Below are 19,566 nucleotides of genomic sequence, written 5' to 3'. Positions count from 1 at the left end.
TGGAAGGCAACATCATACACCTGAAAGCAAATTATCATAAAATTGATATCTGAATTAACTTATCTTTTTTTTTCATGATATCAATTTAACTACATAGATCATAAAATTTGTTTTAACATAGATTTTATGCACCTGCAGATCTATTTTAATTATGTGGATAATTTTTTCTGTTTCATAATAATATACATATATCCGTGAGAGCACCTCCAAAAAACTCTTCATATCCTTCGTACTGATGAAAATATAGAATTTGATAGAAAATAGTCTTCCAACAGTTTATTTAATTAGATCTTCAAATATTGTCATTCTCCATTCTTGTTTCTCGCTAACAAAAAATAGAGAGCTCCGAGCTGACTTTTTGAAATATGTACATGTGATATATAGAAGCTGTTGGGGGTGGAAAGACATATATATTGAAGATGCTCTAAGTTTAGCTTTCCAAAATTTTCTCTAAATTAAGACATCACAGAACTACTAGTAGTATGCATCTTGTGGCCCAATGAATCATCTTTTCCATAATTCCATTGTAGTACTACACACTAATGTCAGTTGATCTAGTTTGTTAATGCTTGTGCTGTTGTGCACTAGTAGATATGTACTCCATTAACAAAAAGTCAACTGACATTAGTGCACAACAGCTTAGTGTGTAGTAAATAAACAAGATGCATACTCCTAGTAGTTCTGACATTAGTGTGTAGTACTACAATGGAATTATGGAGTACACACACTAAGATGCATACTCCTAGTACTACACACTAATGAATCATAATTCCATTGTAGTACTACACACTAATTTTATTTCCCAAATTTTATTTACTAACTGACATTAGTGTGTAGTAAATAAAATTGTAAACATTTGGAATATGAGGGAGTAAGAGTTGTGTACTTCCATTCAGGAGTCAACAAGTGCAACTATAGACTCCAAAGTATCCCCCACCCCCACCCCCAAAAGTGAAAAAAGAAAGCACCTTGGTGAAGACGATGGTACTACTATTGCTTTCGTCTTAGAATGTTTGCAAAATACTTAGTACCTCCATGATTTTGTTCATACGACAAAACCAGTACCTCATCTCAGAGTAGGAGATGAGTGATCAATCAATCGCTGTCGATGCCCACTCATGTATCTTGAGCCTGAAGATCAACGTGCATCAACTACCGCGACGCCACATCAGAAAAAGAGGCGTCTCTCCTTTGAAATTTGCCACATACCTGTCGGTATCGTGTAGTGAAGTCAATTCGTCCTGCGTGCGAGTGAAAACACCTGCGTTTTGATCTCTTCAAAGTAAAACAAGCGCAGAATGCATGGCCAGATTAAAAGCCTCTCGATTAGTTCAGAGAGCAACCTAATCAGTAATCACCAATTCACCATAGGTTAACAGCGCTCCTGCCAGCCAGGCCATGCCTCCTAATTACGCCGCCGCGAGAGGCTGGGAGACCGCAAGAACCATGATCCTTGCGCTGTTCGCCGCGTCGGTCCTCTGGGCGCTGCCGGCGGCGGCGGCAGCGGGGGCGGCGATGCAGCCGAGCGCGACGTGCCTGCGGCGGTGCGGCGACATCGACATCCCCTACCCGTTCGGCGTCGGCCCCGGGTGCCACCTCGAGACGGGGGACTGGACGTTCGTGCTCACCTGCAACCGCACGGACGACGGCCGGCTCCGGCTGTACAACTACCAGATCGAGGTGATGGACATGTCGGTGCGCCTGGGGCAGCTGCGCATCTACAACATCATCAACCCGTGGTGCTACAACGCGTCGACGCGGGCGATGAACGAGCAGCACAACTGGTGGTACAACATGTCCATCACCAACTTCCGCATCAACGACGCGCAGAACCGGTTCACGGTCATCGGCTGCAACTCGCTGGCCTACATCCGGTCGCTCAACGACAGCGCGGACGCCGACACGTACATGACCGGGTGCATGGCCATGTGCCCCGGCGTGCGGCGGCTGGAGAACGGCTCCTGCGCCGGCTTCGGGTGCTGCCAGACCGCCATCCCCAGCGACCTCAACGCGTACTGGGTGTCGTACGAGGACAAGTTCAACACCTCCGGGATCGCCAACTTCAGCGCCTGCAGCTACGCCGTGCTCCTGGAGGCCGCCGCCTTCGACTTCCGCACCACGTTCGTCACCACCGACGCGTTCATGGCGGACAACGACGGCAAGGTGCCGCTCGTGCTCGACTGGGCCATCGGGAACAAGACCTGCCAGGAGGCCAAGCGGAACGCGTCGGCGTACGCCTGCGTCAGTAGCAACAGCGAGTGCATCGACTCCAAGTACGGCAAGGGCCGGGGATACCTCTGCAACTGCTCCGCCGGATACGACGGCAACCCCTACCTGCTCAACGGCTGCCAAGGTGCTCTTCCCTTCCTCCTAGTCCTACTGTGTCTTCGTCTCTGGCGCGTCACATAAATAAAGAAATTAAATTCGCCATTGGTAGTAGGCCAAGTTAACGTTTGATTTCGCAGATATTAACGAGTGCGAAGATGCAAGATTCAGCTACCCGTGCTCTGTTCCGGGTACATGTGTCAACACGATTGGATCATTCTACTGCGCGTGCCCTGACAAGACGACGGGCAACGCCTACAATGGAACGTGCGAGGACAAGAAAACCCAAATCGGGTGGCAGATCGCCATTGGTAGGCATCCTTTTTTTCTTCTTCCCTGCGGCGAACGCTAATTAAAAGTTGAATAGATAGATGATCCAACCACCGCAGATAACGTAATGGTCTGGGTCTCTCTTCCTGAAGGTGTTACCAGCGGCGTTGTCGTCCTGATCGTCACGGCGACCTGCCTCTACATGATCCACGAGAAGAGGCGGCTCGCCAGGATCAAAAGCGAGTACTTCAAGCAGCACGGCGGCCTCCTGCTGTTCGAGGAGATGAAGTCGAGGCAGGGCCTCTCCTTCACGCTCTTCACCCAGGAGGAGCTGGAGGCGGCGACCAACAAGTTCGACGAGCGCAACGTGATCGGCAAGGGCGGCAACGGCACCGTGTACCGCGGCACCACCAAGGACGGCACGGCCGTGGCGATCAAGAAGTGCCGGCTGGCCAACGAGCGGCAGAAGAAGGAGTTCGGCAAGGAGATGCTCATCCTGTCGCAGATCAACCACCGGAACGTCGTCAAGCTCTACGGCTGCTGCCTCGAGGTGGAGGTCCCGATGCTGGTGTACAAGTACATCCCCAACGGCACCCTGTACCGCCTCATCCACGGCGGGCGCGACCGCGACCGCGGCCGCGGCGCGCCGCGCATCCCGTTGGCGCTCCGCCTCAGGATCGCGCACCAGGCCGCCGAGGCGCTCGCGTACCTGCACTCGTGGGCGTCGCCTCCCATCATCCACGGCGACGTGAAGACGTCCAACATACTCCTGGACGAGGACTACACCGCCAAGGTCTCCGACTTCGGGGCCTCGGCGATGGCGCCGACAGACCAGGCACAGCTCGTGACGCTGGTGCAGGGGACCTGCGGGTACCTGGACCCCGAGTACATGAGGACGTGCAAGCTGACGGACAAGAGCGACGTGTACAGCTTCGGCGTCGTCCTGCTGGAGCTGCTGACGTGCCGGAAGGCGCTCAACCTGGAGGAGCTCGAGGAGGAGAAGTACCTGTCGTCGCAGTTCCTCCTGGTACTCGGCGAGGACCGCCTTGAGGAGATACTGGACGAGCAGGTGAAGGGCGAGCAGAGCTTCGAGCTGCTCGAGCAGGTCGCGGAGCTGGCCAAGCAATGCCTGGAGATGACCGGCGACAAGAGGCCGTCGATGAGACAGGTCGCGGAAGAGCTAGACAGGCTGAGTAGGGTGTCCCAGCATCCCTGGGGTCGGCAGAACTCCGAGGAGATTCTGGCATTGCTTGGTGGTGGATCGCCGAGCACGGCCTCAGAAATTGAACTTAGTACCAGTCGGAATATCAGTTTTACTGATACGGCGTACATTGGAATTAGGTCTCCACGTTAGGGCCCGTTTAAAGACAGCTATCCCCAGCTGATTCACTAACATCTTATTAATACCATTACCACTTCAACAGCAGTCAGCAGAGTTCATTATACAAAATCACTTTCAGCAACTGAATCATTTTTCATAGAGAATCATTTCCTATTTCAACAAAAAATCAGGGGAAAAAGAGGAGATCTACAAAGTGACCTTTAGTGGTTGTGAATTGTGATGGTGAGTACTGGACAGATGGCATGAGTTGAGAAGGGTAGCGACTCCGCCGCCCCGCCGCGCCCCGGCTCCGATGGCCTCGCCGCCGCCCCTCTGAGCCCCCCCCCCCCCGCCCTCGCGCTGCACGGATCTGGTGCCTGCTCGCGCTCAGCTCCCTCCTACACCGTAAGTTTTTCCCTCGCGAGCCTCTCCGCCGCCTCCTTCCGTGCCCAGATCTGGCGCTTCCCATGGAGCTGGGGTCAAGCTCGCGCCGGAGCTGGGCTGACGAGGTTGAGGAGGCGCTGGAGGTTGGCTCCCCGGCCGGACTGCTGGAAGCTCTCAGCCGTGGAAGCGGGGAGAGGGTCCACTTCAGCGACTTCGAGCTCTCGGAGGATGAAGATGACGACGGTGCGGCTAACGAGCCTGGGGCCCCGCTATCGCCGTCGCCTCCCGCGCCCACCCTCTCCGAGCGGGGCAAGGAGGCTGCCCCCGGGGCCAAGCGCCGGCGAGCCCGTCGCCGCGCCCGACACCGCCACCGCCGGGCAGGCAGGCGGATTGAGGGCTTCATGGCCGCTGCTCGCCGCACTCACCCTGAGTCGCCGCGGGGGTCGCCAGTGAATAGCCGCTCCCCAGCCTCGCACCCGCCACGCGCCGTTGGCTCCCCGGACGCTGATGGTTTCTACCAAGTGAAGAGCCGCCGTTTGGGTCGCTCTCGTTCGCCGTCGAGCCCCACCCGGACTGAATGGGCTCTGCTTCAATTGCCTCGGCTCCGGCCACCTCCGGGCTTCTTGCAAGTGGCCGGCGAAGTGCTACAACTGCTGGGCCGAGGGCCACCACGCAGCCTCGTGTCCGTTCACCGTTACCAGCTTCAACGTGGGGGCCAAGCGGCCGAGATCTCCGTCGGATGGGCGTGGTGGCGGTCGCGGGTCGTCTCGCCGAGCTCAAGCACCGCGCGCTGGGGGGAGACGTTCAGGCTCGGCGGACACTGTCTCCGGGCGCTCCGTCTCGTCTGGATGTGCGCCTTCTGTGCCTCACTGCTGCAGAGCGCCCAGCCCGGAGGAGTCTTCCCAACGACAGTCGGCACCTCCTCCGCCGCCGCCACCGCCACCTCCGCCGCCTCCACCACCCGCCCATGAGCCGCCCCCCGGTGTCCCCCCTGTCCAGGAGGCCGTTGTGGCCCCGGACATGGTTGCGGCCCCTGGGCCTGTGGCGATCTCCGGGGGCGAGCTGCTCCCTCGCAGGCCCCGTGCGCCTATGGTGGTTGTTCTGCGGTCTCCTGCGGTGCAGGCGGCGGAGGACTCGCTTCGCCTCGCCTTGGTGGCCAATGTTGCTGGTAATCGTCCATCAGTGTCCACGGCGATGCTCCGCGACCATCTTGTGCAGCATTTCGGGTTGACGGCAGGAGAGTTCGATGTTCGGCGGCACTTTCCTGAGGATTTTGTCGTCCGATTTCAGCACGGCGCAGACCGCGACCGTGTTCTCGCTTCGAGGCGTCCGTCGGCTCTTCCAATGGTCTGGTATCCTTGGCGACGCACCACTCTTGCTCACTTGGGTACTTTCAAGTTCAAGGTTTTGCTCGCCCTTTCGCGTGTTCCTCTACACGCGAGGAGTGTCCAGGTGGCTCAGACTGTGTTGGGGCCGGCATGTGCGAACATTGAGGAGTCCTTGCTGCGGGACCGCGAGGATGATGACGACAGGGATTTCTTTGTCACTGCGTGGTGCAAGCACCCAGCCTTCGTCGTCGACCGCAACCTCATCTTCATCCCGGAGCCTGTTCTAGGGGGCGTCGCGCCACCGGATGATCACCTCGCAGGCCTTCTCTACCTAATCAAGGTTCGGCTCGTCGCTATTCAAGACTTCAGCTCACCTCCAGGTTCCCCTAGGGGCGTACAGCAGGAGGCGGGTGGCTGGGAGCTCCCGGCGCCCGGGCAACCTCCTTTCGATGACGTGCCGCCCGATGGGCCGTTCGGTGGGGATGCCGCTGGGGACGGCGAGGTTGAGGACGCCCCAGCTCCGGCTGGGGGTGGCCTCCAGCTGCACCAGCGCGCGTCCCCCTTCGCCCCCTCTTGCGGCTTTGTGCGGGTGGGAGATCTCCATTGCCCGCTCGCTCCCGGTGTTCGGGGCCGTGACGTGCTGCAGGCTCGCGCTCGATCGTTGGAGCCCTGCCCCTCCACCCTAGCTCGGCTTGCTACGCTCACGGGGTCAGGTTCGTCTGCGCCCTCGCCGTCCATTTTTCTTCGCCGTGAGCCTTCTACCCCGACCTGTCCGGGCGTCGTCGGTGCATTTCTCAACATCGCCCCCATTCTTCTTCACGGGGGCAGCTGCTGCGTCCCGCCCCCTACCCCCTCCCACGATGATTGGTTCAAGGACTGTGTTGAAAGCGAGCTGGCCTTCGGCGGGCCTGGGACCTCCGACGCCTGCGCGCAGGGCTGCTTGGCGGAGGCTGCATCTTCAGTGGGAGCGGCCTCAGCGCCTACGTCTGGCACGGTGCTGCTTCAGTCTGGGGATGTCGCCACCGTGGTGGCGTCCCAACCTGCTGTCCAGGATGCTCGGGTCAACGAGGATGCCTCAGATGCTGCGGTGTGCACCGACGCCGAGCTGCTGCGGCCGTCCTTGTCAAGCTTCATTGACGATTTCAGGGTGCCTCTCAGCCCTCCCTTGCTGCTGGAGTCCCCCATCCGTCGTGTCTCCCGTGCCGCCAGCCCGCGCCGCACGTCCGCTGCACCGATGCCGCGACGTAGTTCACGCCTTGCTCAGTCTGCGCACCTAAGGGAGCCCAAGCCGGAAGCACAAGCTAGAAAGGTCTTGCTCAAGAAATGGAGACCCGTTCGCTCCCCTACTGCTCCTCCCCAAGCCCCTAACTCTAACATCAACAACAAGTTTCGTAGGGTGTTTCGTGAGCCTTTGTCGGCCTCCAAGAGTGAAGCAATGCGGGAGCTGTTCCCGGCAGCCGGCCGTCGGGTAGCGGGTGTCGTGCTCGACCCCTAGACGCGCCCCTCAGCTTCGTCGCCCAGCTGTTTTCCATGTCGGACAACAAGTTCTTGTTCTGGAATGTCCGCGGCTTGAACAGCCGTGCCAGCCGTGTTTGTGTTCGTGATGTCGTCATTCTGGAGGCCGTTTCTGTTGTCTGCCTCCAGGAAACAAAAGTGCAACTGTTCTCTGATGTTATGCTAAGTGAGCTGCTGGGTGCCGATTTCGATTACTTGATTTTGCCATCAGTAGGGGCTTCGGGAGGGATCCTGGCAGCTTGGCGTAAAGACGTCTGGCAGGCTGCACAACACAATATTTCCTCTTCCTGCATTTCTGTTTGGCTGTTGCCTTTGGCCGCGGACCAAGTGCATGAATTTTGGCTCACCACCGTCTACGGGCCGTCTGACCTCGCTCTGAAGGAGTCTTTCCTCCAAGAGCTGGAGGGTCTGGCCACGTTGTGCTTAGGAGCATGGTTAATCTGCGGAGACTTCAACCTGATCTACCAGGCGCAGGATAAGAACAACGACAGGCTTAACCGCAGGATGATGTCAAGATTTAGGCGCTCCATTGACATGCTCAGCATTGAGGAGCTCCACCTCCACGGACGCCGCTTCACGTGGAGCAACGAACGTGCTAGGCCGACTATGGAACGCATCGACAGAGTCTTCGCCACGGTGCCGTGGCTTGAGGCACACCCCTTCCACTACTTGCATTGTCGCTCCACGGACGCTTCCGATCATGCCCCTTTGGTCCTGGTGCTGAGCACCGAACCATGGGCTCGCCCTACGTTCCGTTTCGAGGCGTTCTGGCCCAAGGTTGAGGGGTTCCTGGAGGTCGTGGCGCTCGCCTGGCATGGGGCTGGAGCTCAGGGAGACATGTGTCGGCGGATTGACGCCAAGCTGAGGGCCGTGGCCAATGCTCTCAAGAGCTGGGCGGCCACCAAGGTGGGCAGTGTGCGGCTGCAGCTAGCAATGGCGCGAGTGGTGATCTCTGAACTCAACGTCGCGCAAGAATCCAGGGACCTGTCCCCCGTCGAATTATCGCTGCGCGCTGATCTTAAGGCCATGACGTTGGGCCTCGCCTCCTTACAACGCACGATCGCCCGACAGAAGTCACGTTGCAGATTTTTGAGTGAAGGGGACGCAAACACACGTTTTTTCCACCTCCAAGCGTGTCACAGGAGGCGCAAAAACTACCTCCACCCCTTTGAGCATGAAGGCGTGCTGTTCACGACGGAGGAGGCAAAATCATTGGCGGTTTACGACTATTACAACGCCATCTTTGGTTCTCGTTTCCGCCGCTTGCACACAATTGACTTGGAGCGCCTGGATTTGCCTCGCCTCGACCTCTCAGAGTTGGCAGCGGAGTTCACTGTTGATGAGATCTCCCGGGCTGTCTTTGACACGCCGCAGGACAGGGCGCCTAGGCCGGACGGCTTCACGGGCCGCTTCTACCGTGCGACGTGGTCGATCATCAAGGACGATATTTGTGAGGCGTTCAGGGCGCTCTGGAGCCAGGATTGGCGCAGCTTCTACCTCATTAACGCTGCCTCCATGGTGCTCCTACGCAAGAAAGAAGCCGCGCTGGGCCTGCGGGACTACCGGCCCATCAGCCTCATGCATAGCTTCTCCAAGCTTTTCTCCAAGGCCCTGGCCTCCAGGTTATCTCCGTTCATGGATGATGTGGTGCACGCCAACCAGACGGCTTTCATTCGCGGACGACGTATCCATGATAATTTTCGTTCGGTCCAGCTTTACTGTCGGTGGCTGCACAAGGGCAGGTGGCCGTGCGTCTTGCTCAAGATTGACATCGCCAAAGCATTCGACTCGATCTCATGGACTTTCCTGCTCCAGGTGCTTGAACGCCTCGGCTTCCCCCTTGCCTTCCGCGATTGGGTGTCTGCCATGCTCTCCTCAGCTAGCACGAAGGTAGTAGTTAATGGACGCCCAGGCAGGAGGATCTGTCATGCCAGGGGATTGAGGCAGGGAGACCCGCTCTCGCCCCTCCTTTTTGTGCTGGTGATGGAGGTGCTCAGCTCACTCATCCGGGAGGCTGATCGGCGCGGTCTTCTCGCACCGCTGCCAGGTGGGCACTTTGGGCACCGCCTCGCCGTGTACGCGGACGACGTCGTGCTTTTCCTTGCGCCTGAGGCAAGTGATTTTCTTTGCATCAAGTCCGTCCTGGAGCTGTTTGCGGGAGCCTCGGGTCTGCTCACCAACGTCAGCAAATGCTTGCTCTCCCCGATACGGTGTTGAGATGAGCAGATAGCTGCAGTGCAGGCGGTTTTTCCTTGTCAACTATCGCTGTTTCCTTGTCGCTACCTGGGAGCGCCTCTGTCCTTGGGGAGGCTGTCGCGCGCCGTCGAGCAGCACCTCGTAGACGCGGTGGCGCTGCGCATCCCCACGTGGAAGGCCGGGCTGATCACCACGGCAGGGAGGCTCACCCTAGCTCAGTCCACACTGTCCGCTATCCCGGTGCATGTGTCGATTACCTGTGTGCTCTCCCCATGGGCCATTCGGCATATCGACAAGCACCGCCGAGCCTTCCTCTGGGTGGGCACGGAGTCGGTCGCCGCTGGCAAGTGCAAGGTGGCCTGGATCTCTGTTTGTTCGCCTCGCATCTACGGTGGGTTGGGGCTGCCGGACCTTCGTACACTTGGCTTTGCTCTCCGCTTACGTTGGGAATGGCAGAGGCGTCAGCCGAACGCGCCGGCTTGGTCCCAGCTTCCCTCCAATGATGGCTCGATCGTTCACGAGATGATGGCCGCCTCGACCTCTGTCGAGCTGGGGGATGGCGCGCACGCGAGGTTCTGGACGGATCGGTGGCTTCCTGAGGGGCGCATACAGAACTTCGCGCCCAATCTGTTCAAAGCGATCCGGCGCCGCTCCCTCTCAGTCTCCGTTAGAGATGCTGTGGCAGAGCGTGCATGGGTGCGCCATATCTCCGGGGCGCTGACAATGCACGTTCTTGTTGAGTACGTGCTCCTCTGGGAACGACTGGAGACGGTGGTTCTGCAGCCAGGCGTTCCGGACCGGTTTGTGTGGCGGTGGTCGCCTGACGCGGTCTACTCCTCTTCCTCGGCGTACAAGGCCTTCTTCCATGGCCTCACGCTTCTGCCTGGTGCGCGTCAGCTGTGGAAGGCTTCGGTTCCGCCTAAGGTCAAGTTCTTCGCTTGGTTAGCATTGCGCGGTCGCTTATGGACCAGTGATCGGCGGCACATGCACGGACTGCAGGGTGATGCCTCCTGTGCTCTTTGCGACCAAGAGGTTGAGACTGCCGACCACTTGCTGCTCGGCTGTGTTTTCGCGAGGGAGGTCTGGCACCGTTTGCTTAGCAGCTTCCGTCTACCTCTGCAGCCGCCTGCCGCGCCCTCGTCCCTCGTCGATTGGTGGTTGTCCTCGCGTGGCCTGCTACCTAGAGCGCTTCGCCGGGGTTTTGACTCCGTTGTCCTTCTAGTCGCTTGGTCAATCTGGAAAGAGTGAAACCGGAGGACCTTCGAAGGCCTCCGCTCCAGCGCCATTGACGTGGTCCGTTCTATCGTCCAGGAGGGGCAGCTGTGGGTGTCGGCAGGGTTCAGGGCCTTGGAGGCCGTCGTCGCGCATTCCCTTAGCGAGTAGTCCGCGTTGGTGGTTCGTCGTGCGTTTCTTCTACCTTCCTGGCATCTCGCTGGGGTTGTTCTTTCGGTTCTCTTCGCTGTACTACTGTCAAACTTTTTCCTCCTTAATGAAATACACGTGAAGTCGTGTTCTAGAAAAAAAATTGTGATGGTGACTCTGTATGTGTGTGGGGTTTGGGGGGGATTACAAGACGTTTTAACTTTTCTATATACATATAGCTTTTGTTATATGTTTATATATATATATATATATATATATATATATATATATACTATGTCTATATACATATATATACCTTTAGTGGTTGTGATGATGACTCATTGGGGGGGGGGGGGTTGTTTGTCTTGAGTACTACAGCAAAGATAGTAACAAAAAAAGTTGTCTGCTATATTTTTTGTACTCCCTCTAACTGCAAGGCATTTTAGCTTTTATATATATGGCTTTTATTATATATTTATAATACACTATATCTAGATACATAGTTAAAGAAATAAATCTATTGAAACCAAACTATCTTATAATTTAGAATAGATGGAGTACTTAGTAAGGTTCGAAATTTGCAGTTATAGCTAGATATAGTTGCTCACAAGCCTCACCACTAGCACTAAGATATTTCTCTTTTGTCGCTATGTTATCAGGCCCATTGTTAGTTGGCTTTACCCAAATACAATGCTAAACAGACTTGAATTTAGATGTGCAAAAACATCCCCATGGGCCCAAAATGCAGCACTCATCTTTGTGGGCCAATTTTTTGGACATATTAAAAATTCCTCTCTTGTAGTTAGATTGACTCTAACAAAGTGACCTAAACCTAAAAATGGGTTATTCATAGTGCTTTTGCTGGCCAAAACAACCTCAACAGACTAGACAAACAAACCACACATTTTGGGTTAGTGTTGATGCGTGACGCAAACATGGGTCCTCTCTTCGTCCTTCTGCTTCTCCACCCAGGCATCGAGCCCACTAGAAGGGGACGATCGGAGCCTAGTCCGACGAGAGCAGCACCTAGGGGTCGCCACACCGAAGCTAAGAAGGGGGGTCGCAGGCGGCCGCGAGCTGCAGCTGGTTTAGGCTAGAAGTAGATGATGAGGACGATGACGAGGCGGGACCGCAGTGCGTCTAGGCGGGCCCATGGATGGGGGCGCTCAGTGGCTCGGCGGGGAGGAAGGTGGCCGGCGCTCAGCCGGGAGGGAGGCGTATGGTGCTCGGCGGGGAGGGAGGCAGGCGGCGCTCGGGGGCTCCCTTTTTGCATTGGGTTTGCTATTGGAGGCGACCATTTTTGGGTGCTTTGTTCTTTTCCTATGGAGGACGCAAATCCTGGAATGGGTATGTTGTTTAGGTGACGGCTGTTGGAGATAGCCTTAACCCTAACTCCTCTCTTGCTCTTCACAAAAGTGTGGCATTGTTGAATAAAATGTTGGGTCCAGCGGTGGCTTGGTGGCTGCATTTAGTTGTAGCGGCACCATGGCAGCAACCGAAGGTGAGCAAGGCCCAAGACCACGCACTCCCCATCCCTAACTGCTCGTCTTCTCCCCCAAGTTGCAGTGGCAGACACTCCATATTCCACACTGCTCATCAGTCCTCTTTGGCTCTTCTCCAAGAAGCATTGTAACTGGCGACATTGGTAGGCACCATTTCTCAGTATTAGAAACAAGTGAGCATGCTTTCTTCTACTCTTTTCAACAGATTTAGGTGTTCCTACTGCAAATTCTTTGGTTATAAAAGGATCAAGAGGAGGGGGTGAATTAGACTAATATAAAACTTTTGCAAAATTAAAACCTATCATTTAGCTCATTTCTATCACCAAAAGTTTTGCGCCCTAGTTTCAACTCTAGTCTAGCATTGCAATTCTAAGAATGTAAATACATGAAAGTAATTGCACAAATATAAACGAGAAAGGTTAGGAACACGACGACATTTTTCCAAGGTATTGGAGAGTGTACACTCTCCACATCCCTGTTGGAGCACTGCGCAAGGGTGTTTAGTCCCCCCCCCTTCATACGTGCAAGAACTAAATGTTCTCTATGGTTGATTTTTCGCTACTCGGCGTGGTGAATCACACACAACTATTTACAATCGTCTCTGAGAGATCACTAAGTTTCTCAATACCACCAAGTTGTCTAGTTGATGTTGTTTACCAGGAATTACAAGAACAAACTCTCACTTGACCTAACCAAGTCTAATAAGAAGAGTGAATGCACTCTTGCTACTCCCTAAATACTAATAGAGTCCTTAATGTTGAATTAGCAAATCCAAATTAATTCAATCGGCTAAACCTCTCTGTTGGATACAAACAATTGTATGTGGAACTTCATAATGCCAAGAGAGCTCTAGTTCAGTCAACTTGCATGTGTGTGTCGACTAGGTCCATCAACTTTTAATTTGCATTTTTGGGTCTAAAACCTTTTAAAGTTGTCCAATAAAGGTTCATACCAGTTCGTTAGGGCAATTGATCCTACATGGTATGCACATTGTGGCAATTGATTCTAAGTTTTTCTTGCAAAAACATGATCCAAAACTGATTCAAACTCTTAACCAATTTCGAATAAAAAAACGGCCTAGCCAGATTTAAAAACTCGCTTAACTGGTTTCCTTGGGCTTGCACAGGCCAGACAAGACCACTTAAGGGTCCGTTCGTGTTTTTGACTGAAATAGCCTAGAACCGTTTTGGGTCTAGAGCCATTTGATATTTTATACTGGGCTGAAAATATTCCGGGCCATTTCAGGCTAGGAACGCCTAAGTAAACGGGCCCTAAAGCGAAATCGTCACGAAACCGGGTATGCTGGCCTTGAAAGACTCAGCCCAAATCCTTTCTTTTGTCCTTCTGACTCCAAATGCGATGGTCCAGATAATTTTTTCGATCGTCTTGACACTATATATGAACATTGCATGGAGTCCTTCACACGCATTGATCACTTTTTGCTGTTAACACCATGCTTGTTTTCGATGGCGATCAATACACTATATACTCACATACACACACACACACACAAGACTTAAATATGAAGCTTATAGCATCAATACATCCCCGGCCGGTTCCCTTTCGCTTGGATTGAAGCAAGAACATGCCACTCTGAAATGCCCTTTTCTCTCCAATCTGATGATTCCAGACTTTAATCCGTAGCGGATGAACGAAGCTATAGCAGCGACGCACCGTCGTCCTAGCTCCCATCTCTCTATCGCCAACGTTGCTAGCTAGCTGGTCGCTGCATGCATGACGGTAGCCGTTAGTGCCCAGCACCCATCCATCCATTGCTGTGCCCTCCCAAAAAAAAAGAAAAAAAAGAAGAGAAAGGGTCACCTATCCATTTCCTCAAGCCCAGTCCAATCAGGCCGTGACAGGCGTTGCCGACAGTACCCGCACCGAGAGCCGAGAGAGGTGGGGGCGCGCCGGCCCGGTCCCGTCCACCCAAAAGGCCCCAGTCGGTACCGCCGCCGCTGCGACAGTCACGCTTGGGGTTGGGGTTGGGGGCCTGCATGCTCCTGCGATGCCTGCCAGCGGACCTGAAAGCGCATGGGCCGCGGGGGCGGGGCAAGCGCACCTGGTCCCAAAGGGGGGGGCTGCGTCTCGCCGTCCCGTCTTGTTGACGCCCGATGCGCGCGCGGATCTGGTGGTGGTGATGCCATGGCGGTAGCGCGGCGCCCGCGCCAAGTGAGTACAGCTACGGCCCACGGATAAGCCCTGGGCCTCCGTCCGGTCCCGTCTTATTTAACTTTGGATAAGCCTGGCGTTGTCTACATGGACATGGGAAGGGTCATCGTCTGACTTGACTCTGGAATTCCCGATTCATCGCGCGGCTTTAACGTAACGCTAGCGCAGAGTCGCGGCGGCTTTGACCGCAACTAGTAGTATATTTTCAGGAGAGCAAACGTTGCCTGGTGGTGGTCCATCTGTTGATGCCTTGTTGATATATGATTGGGGTTCTTTGCTGGATTCACGGTGTGTCATGTACTGATACTGTACCACTATAATATATATTGTCGTGTCAATGTCGTGGTAAGGAATGTCGGTTTCTTTCGAGTCCGAGAACAGTTTGTGGACTAGCGCAGAAGCTATCCAGATCAGATTCCACCAGACGTTGTAAATAAACGTAACGAGACCAGGTGCAGCGCAGGATGCTGAGACGACACCATGGGGACCATCTATGGAAAAATTGTTTCAAGCGTGGAATCCGGCACATTCCAAAGTTTGTGCGAAGTATACTAGGAGTATAGTTGACTAGCTATTGGAACGCTCTGCTTTTGTTTATCTGTATTGATGACTTGCAAATTGCCAATACGAAAATTGGTGTGGCACTGCCAAAAAGAGGAAAATTAATTTTCTGAGCAGCACTTTGTTAAATGCGCATGACCAATATATATTTATTTCTCACATGTTCTTTTTTCAAAATTTTGCTCTAGGCCTTGTTTAGTTTCCAGAAAATTTTGCAAAATTTTTCACATTCTCTGTCACATCGAATCTTTAGACGCATGCATAAAGTATTAAATATAGACAAAAATAAAAACTAATTGCACAGTTTGGTCGAAATTGACGAGACGAATCTTTTGAGCCTAGTTAGTCCATGATTGGACAATATTTATCAAATACAAACGAAAATGTTACAGTGTCGATTTCGCAAAAATTTTCGAAACTAAACAAGGCCCTGATCTATCTTTGCACATTAGCTAGTAGAAGGTAGGAAATCAACAAAACAAAATCTACCTGCTCATTTGTAATGCGTGGGTTTCTTTTCCTTTATTTTTTTTTTGGGAAACATAGAACAAATGCAACACATGTATGGATGAAAACTAGACTAGACCGGCAGATCATGAGATTGGTGAAGTCAGCATAGATTTCTGAATTAACCACTTTCTAACATTGTTAATACATACATCTCCCACTACAAAAAAAAACCAAAAAAATACTTCTATACTTGTTTGAATTACCTGTTATTGTCACTTTATAATATAGAAAAATCTAATGGAACCACGCACATATCATATACATGTATCTATGAAATGATGACATTTTCATACAACATATAGTTCAAGTTAAGATTTCAACTAAACACGTATCAAACACATATAGAGGTGTGAGGCAAAGAGGAAAATATGAATGAGGATGACGAAGTGTACCAAATATGGCTTTGGTAGGCCACAAATTATGATTTTGGTGATATAGCGATAACAAAGGTCATTGGGACTATAACATGTCTATCAAGAATATGTTCAAGTAGGTTCCTAAGATGCAATACAAAAGATAAGACATGAAGATGGCAATACGAGAGAAGACACGAAGATGGGACATTGTTTTGAGGCAAATTAGCAAAGTCTTAGAAAAAACATGCTTTTAGGATGATCCGGATCACATGATGAGTAGGCTGAATAAAAACCAATACACACAAGACCAATGAATATTAGCATTGGAGTTTTCGGTGCTGTATTTTTTCTAAAGAAGGGTGAAACCTATCTACAAGCATTTTTAATTTGTTAGTTGTGGGCCCAAACTTGTCTACAAACTTTTATCTCAGTAATATGTCTTAAAGTTACAGCAGCTGGTACTCTTTAAGAAATGAACGAGTTGATGGACAAGATCAAAAGAAATGAAGCGCCATATTTGATTGACTAGAATACACTCCTATTGTCATCCTATCTATAATGAACTCTCAAATGCACTTTTGAGTCCATAAACTTACGTCACCAGCGATACAAATTTCTATAGTGCCGAAATGCAGATGGTACTCTTTAATCATTAAATAAATTAACTCTGAAAAATAGAGGAATAAGTATCTCCCATATTTTTTTAGGATGTCCCTGAAGTATAGCTCCCATATGGAGATTCAAAACTATTGAATTGGCATGGCACGCCACAGCAGCTTCCTGGATGGAATGTGATGGCAAATAATGCATGGTTATTACTCCTATACCATGCCACGCTGGCAGCATCCTCAGAATATGTTGCTTCGAGAGAGATCACATTGCATGTTCACGAGTCCCTGTCTACTATCGCTTTCGCATATCTTGTCTGCATCGATTGGCAGATCTATCTATCGATCTCTCAATCGATCTCCATTCGCTTCACCAGGATTGATGCATATACCTCAAACATAAGCAACTAACCCCGCGAAGTGTTCGTCCGAATGAGGTCCACCAGTGCAGGTGCGCGCCGGAAACAGCACAGGTAGCTGTGACACATCATGATTGCAAGATTAAGGTCAAGTGTTTGATTTGGGGAGTTAAACTTTAGCTCTCATCACATCGAATATTTAATTAAACACATGTATAGAGTACTAAATATAAATTATTTACGAAATTAAAAACATAGCTAGACAGTATTTTACGACGAATCTTTTAAGCTTAATTAGCCTATAATTAGACAATAATTACCAAATAAAACAAAAATACTATAGGACCTGTTAAACTTTAACACCCCAACTAAACACCTCCTAAACGGGTTGTTAGGTTAGAATCTAGGAGCACACAACACTTTCCTGTGTGGAGTAAATGCAAAGGCCCTATTTGGTGTGACTCCAACTTAAAAATCTATTTGGTGTGACTCCAACTGGCTTCAGCTTCTCCGGCAAAATCAATGTAGTGTTGCTGTAGCATGAAATTCATATATATCTTCTCTCTTCCAACTCAAGAATGAACTAGCAAAGAGATGAAGCCCCATGGTGGACTAGTTTAGGCCTTGTTTGTGAGGATTTTTGGTTCAACACATTAGCCTCGGTTAAAATTGGGTCTAATTAAAAACTAATGTGAGCATTAATCCTGGTCTAAGTTTCTTTGAGTGTTAGAGGACAGGTTGGTGATACTAACCTGTGTTAGAGTTGATCTCTCCCTCTACATGGCCCAACGGCCATGCAGATTGATCCGCTCCTGATTGGGGAGCCCTAGCCGTTCATTGGCTGGTGGGCCCCTATCACCCTGCGGTATAAAAGGAGGAGGAGAGCCGGGGCACGCACCACGAAGTTGGCCGCCGCCAACACTCTCTCCCACATCTCTAACCCTGATTCGATCTAGAGGGTTGCAGGCAGTGACGGAAAGATGCACCGCCATCGCGCTACGACCCTGCGCCCTCTTCTTCATCTTCGCTAGTGCCTCACCGACGGTCGGTGCCAGCTAGGCGGACTCCGGCTCCTCTGTTCCTAAAGGCGATGGTCTGACGTTTTCCCATAATCTCCTCTACTTCATGTACATCTAGATCATGTAATAGGATTATGAAATACCTCATTATCTACTCGTATTAGTATTTACCCATGAGATCTCTGGTTAGAAGATTCTGTTAAGTTTTATTAGTTCGACTAAAAGTCATTCGACGGGTTAGTTCTCAAAAGAAAAACATCCTATCTATAGTCATATGTGCTATGTAGGTGTGGTGGAAAAGTACACAGGCAATGCTTGAGTTTTTGTGTTCAAATCCTATGTGAGACACAAGAGTGTGTGGCATTATTACAAGCTGCAAGATCGTCTTCACAGTCACAGGCTCACAGCACATTTGCCATGGAGACGGACATGACACCAGAAACGAGCTCAATAAACAAACAGAGCTTGATCTTTTTTAAAAAAACTGTACGGATCCCTGTGCCTGGGCTAGGCATACATCATCGTCCCAGGCTCCCGGCCACCAGCTGCATGCAGCAGCAAGCCAGCAACCATGAAGACGGCTAGGAGTAGCAGATAGCAGTGTACCTGCCATTCGAGGCCTTGTTTAGTTCCAAAATATTTTACAAAATCGACCCTGTAGCATTTTCGTTTGTATTTGATAAATATTATCCAATCATAGACTAACTAGGCTCAAAAGATTCGTCTCATCAATTTCGACTAAACTGTGTAATTAATTTTTATTTTTGTCTATATTTAATACTTCATACATGCGTCTAAAGATTCGATGTGACGGAAAATCTGAAAAGTTTTACAAAATTTTTTAGAACTAAACAAGGCCTCGTCTCGTGATAGTAAACTCCTAGTGGCAGACGATACTATTCGGCCTTTTTCACCGGGCCGGCCTCGATCGTAATCTCAGGTCGTCAGGATTGAGATCGTGAGCTCGAGACTATTGTCGGATCAGGGAGCTCAGAGCTACTAGCACAGCAGCAGGAGCAAAGATCTGCTGCATGCATGCTGCTGCCCTCGATAAAGGACTGGGTCAATGTCCGTACGTCACCATATTTTAAGGCTTTCCCCACTACTACCAGTGTTTCTCAGTTCCAAGAAGCTCGATCGCCGACAGATGGTAAGCACTTAGGAGTCGTACAGGAGTATAGTCTGCGATTGGCTCGGTCTTTGTAAATGTACACACAATAATAATCCCAAATTCTTCCAAGCCTCACTTGCGTGCTTCGGTCGAAGGCTTATCTCTTCGTCGTCACAGTTATTCTGGAATCTTTGCCTCGTGGAAATTTGTCGTTCTATAGCACTCTCATTTGTATACGAAATTATTTCTAACCATAGATTAACTAAGATTAAAATTTATGTAACAAATTATAGATAAATTATATAATTAGTTATATTTTTTATCTATATTTAATACTCTATGCATGTGTCGCAAGATTCGATGTGATAAATTTTTTTTTTAATTTCAGGTGGAACTAAATAAGCCCGAGTGGCAACGGCTCCTTCTCTCAGCTAAGTTTATTTTACCCTTGAGGGTATGTGTCACCACTCTTCTACCTATTGGATTCGCTTTGAGAAGTGTGCAAACACACATCTCAATACGAAACTGCTTTGAGATGTGTGTTTGCACACTTCTCAAAGCGAATCCAATGGGATGGGAGAGCGAGGGCATACACTGTTGACACTTGTTGCGTACTGTAGCTTAGCAAAAAAAAGTCCAGCTTCTTTCCACATATACTGAGAAAATA

General features: G+C 51.2%; 1 protein-coding gene across 1 annotated transcript; it reads left to right on the top strand.

The window, feature by feature from the left end:
- LOC8066163 (wall-associated receptor kinase 5) lies at positions 1,169 to 4,021 on the top strand. Its single transcript, XM_002454151.2, has 3 exons — positions 1,169 to 2,353; positions 2,466 to 2,636; positions 2,748 to 4,021. Exons 1-3 carry the CDS (start codon positions 1,399 to 1,401, stop codon positions 3,947 to 3,949), a joined length of 2,328 nt encoding a protein of 775 aa, XP_002454196.2. The 5' UTR covers positions 1,169 to 1,398; the 3' UTR covers positions 3,950 to 4,021.

Source organism: Sorghum bicolor, chromosome 4, assembly GCF_000003195.3.
Source record: "Sorghum bicolor cultivar BTx623 chromosome 4, Sorghum_bicolor_NCBIv3, whole genome shotgun sequence".
Lineage (NCBI taxonomy): Eukaryota > Viridiplantae > Streptophyta > Magnoliopsida > Poales > Poaceae > Sorghum > Sorghum bicolor.
Note: the sequence above shows the minus strand (reverse complement) of the source record. Positions and strands in the feature narration are given on the sequence as shown.

Excerpts from the sequence above, each read along its gene's own strand:
- LOC8066163 (XM_002454151.2), top strand. The coding sequence starts at position 1,399 with ATGCCTCCTAATTACGCCGCCGCGAGAGGCTGGGAGACCGCAAGAACC. Across the intron at positions 2,354-2,465 it reads CCTGCTCAACGGCTGCCAAG|ATATTAACGAGTGCGAAGAT; the intron begins GTGCTCTTCCCT and ends TTGATTTCGCAG. Across the intron at positions 2,637-2,747 it reads CGGGTGGCAGATCGCCATTG|GTGTTACCAGCGGCGTTGTC; the intron begins GTAGGCATCCTT and ends CTCTTCCTGAAG.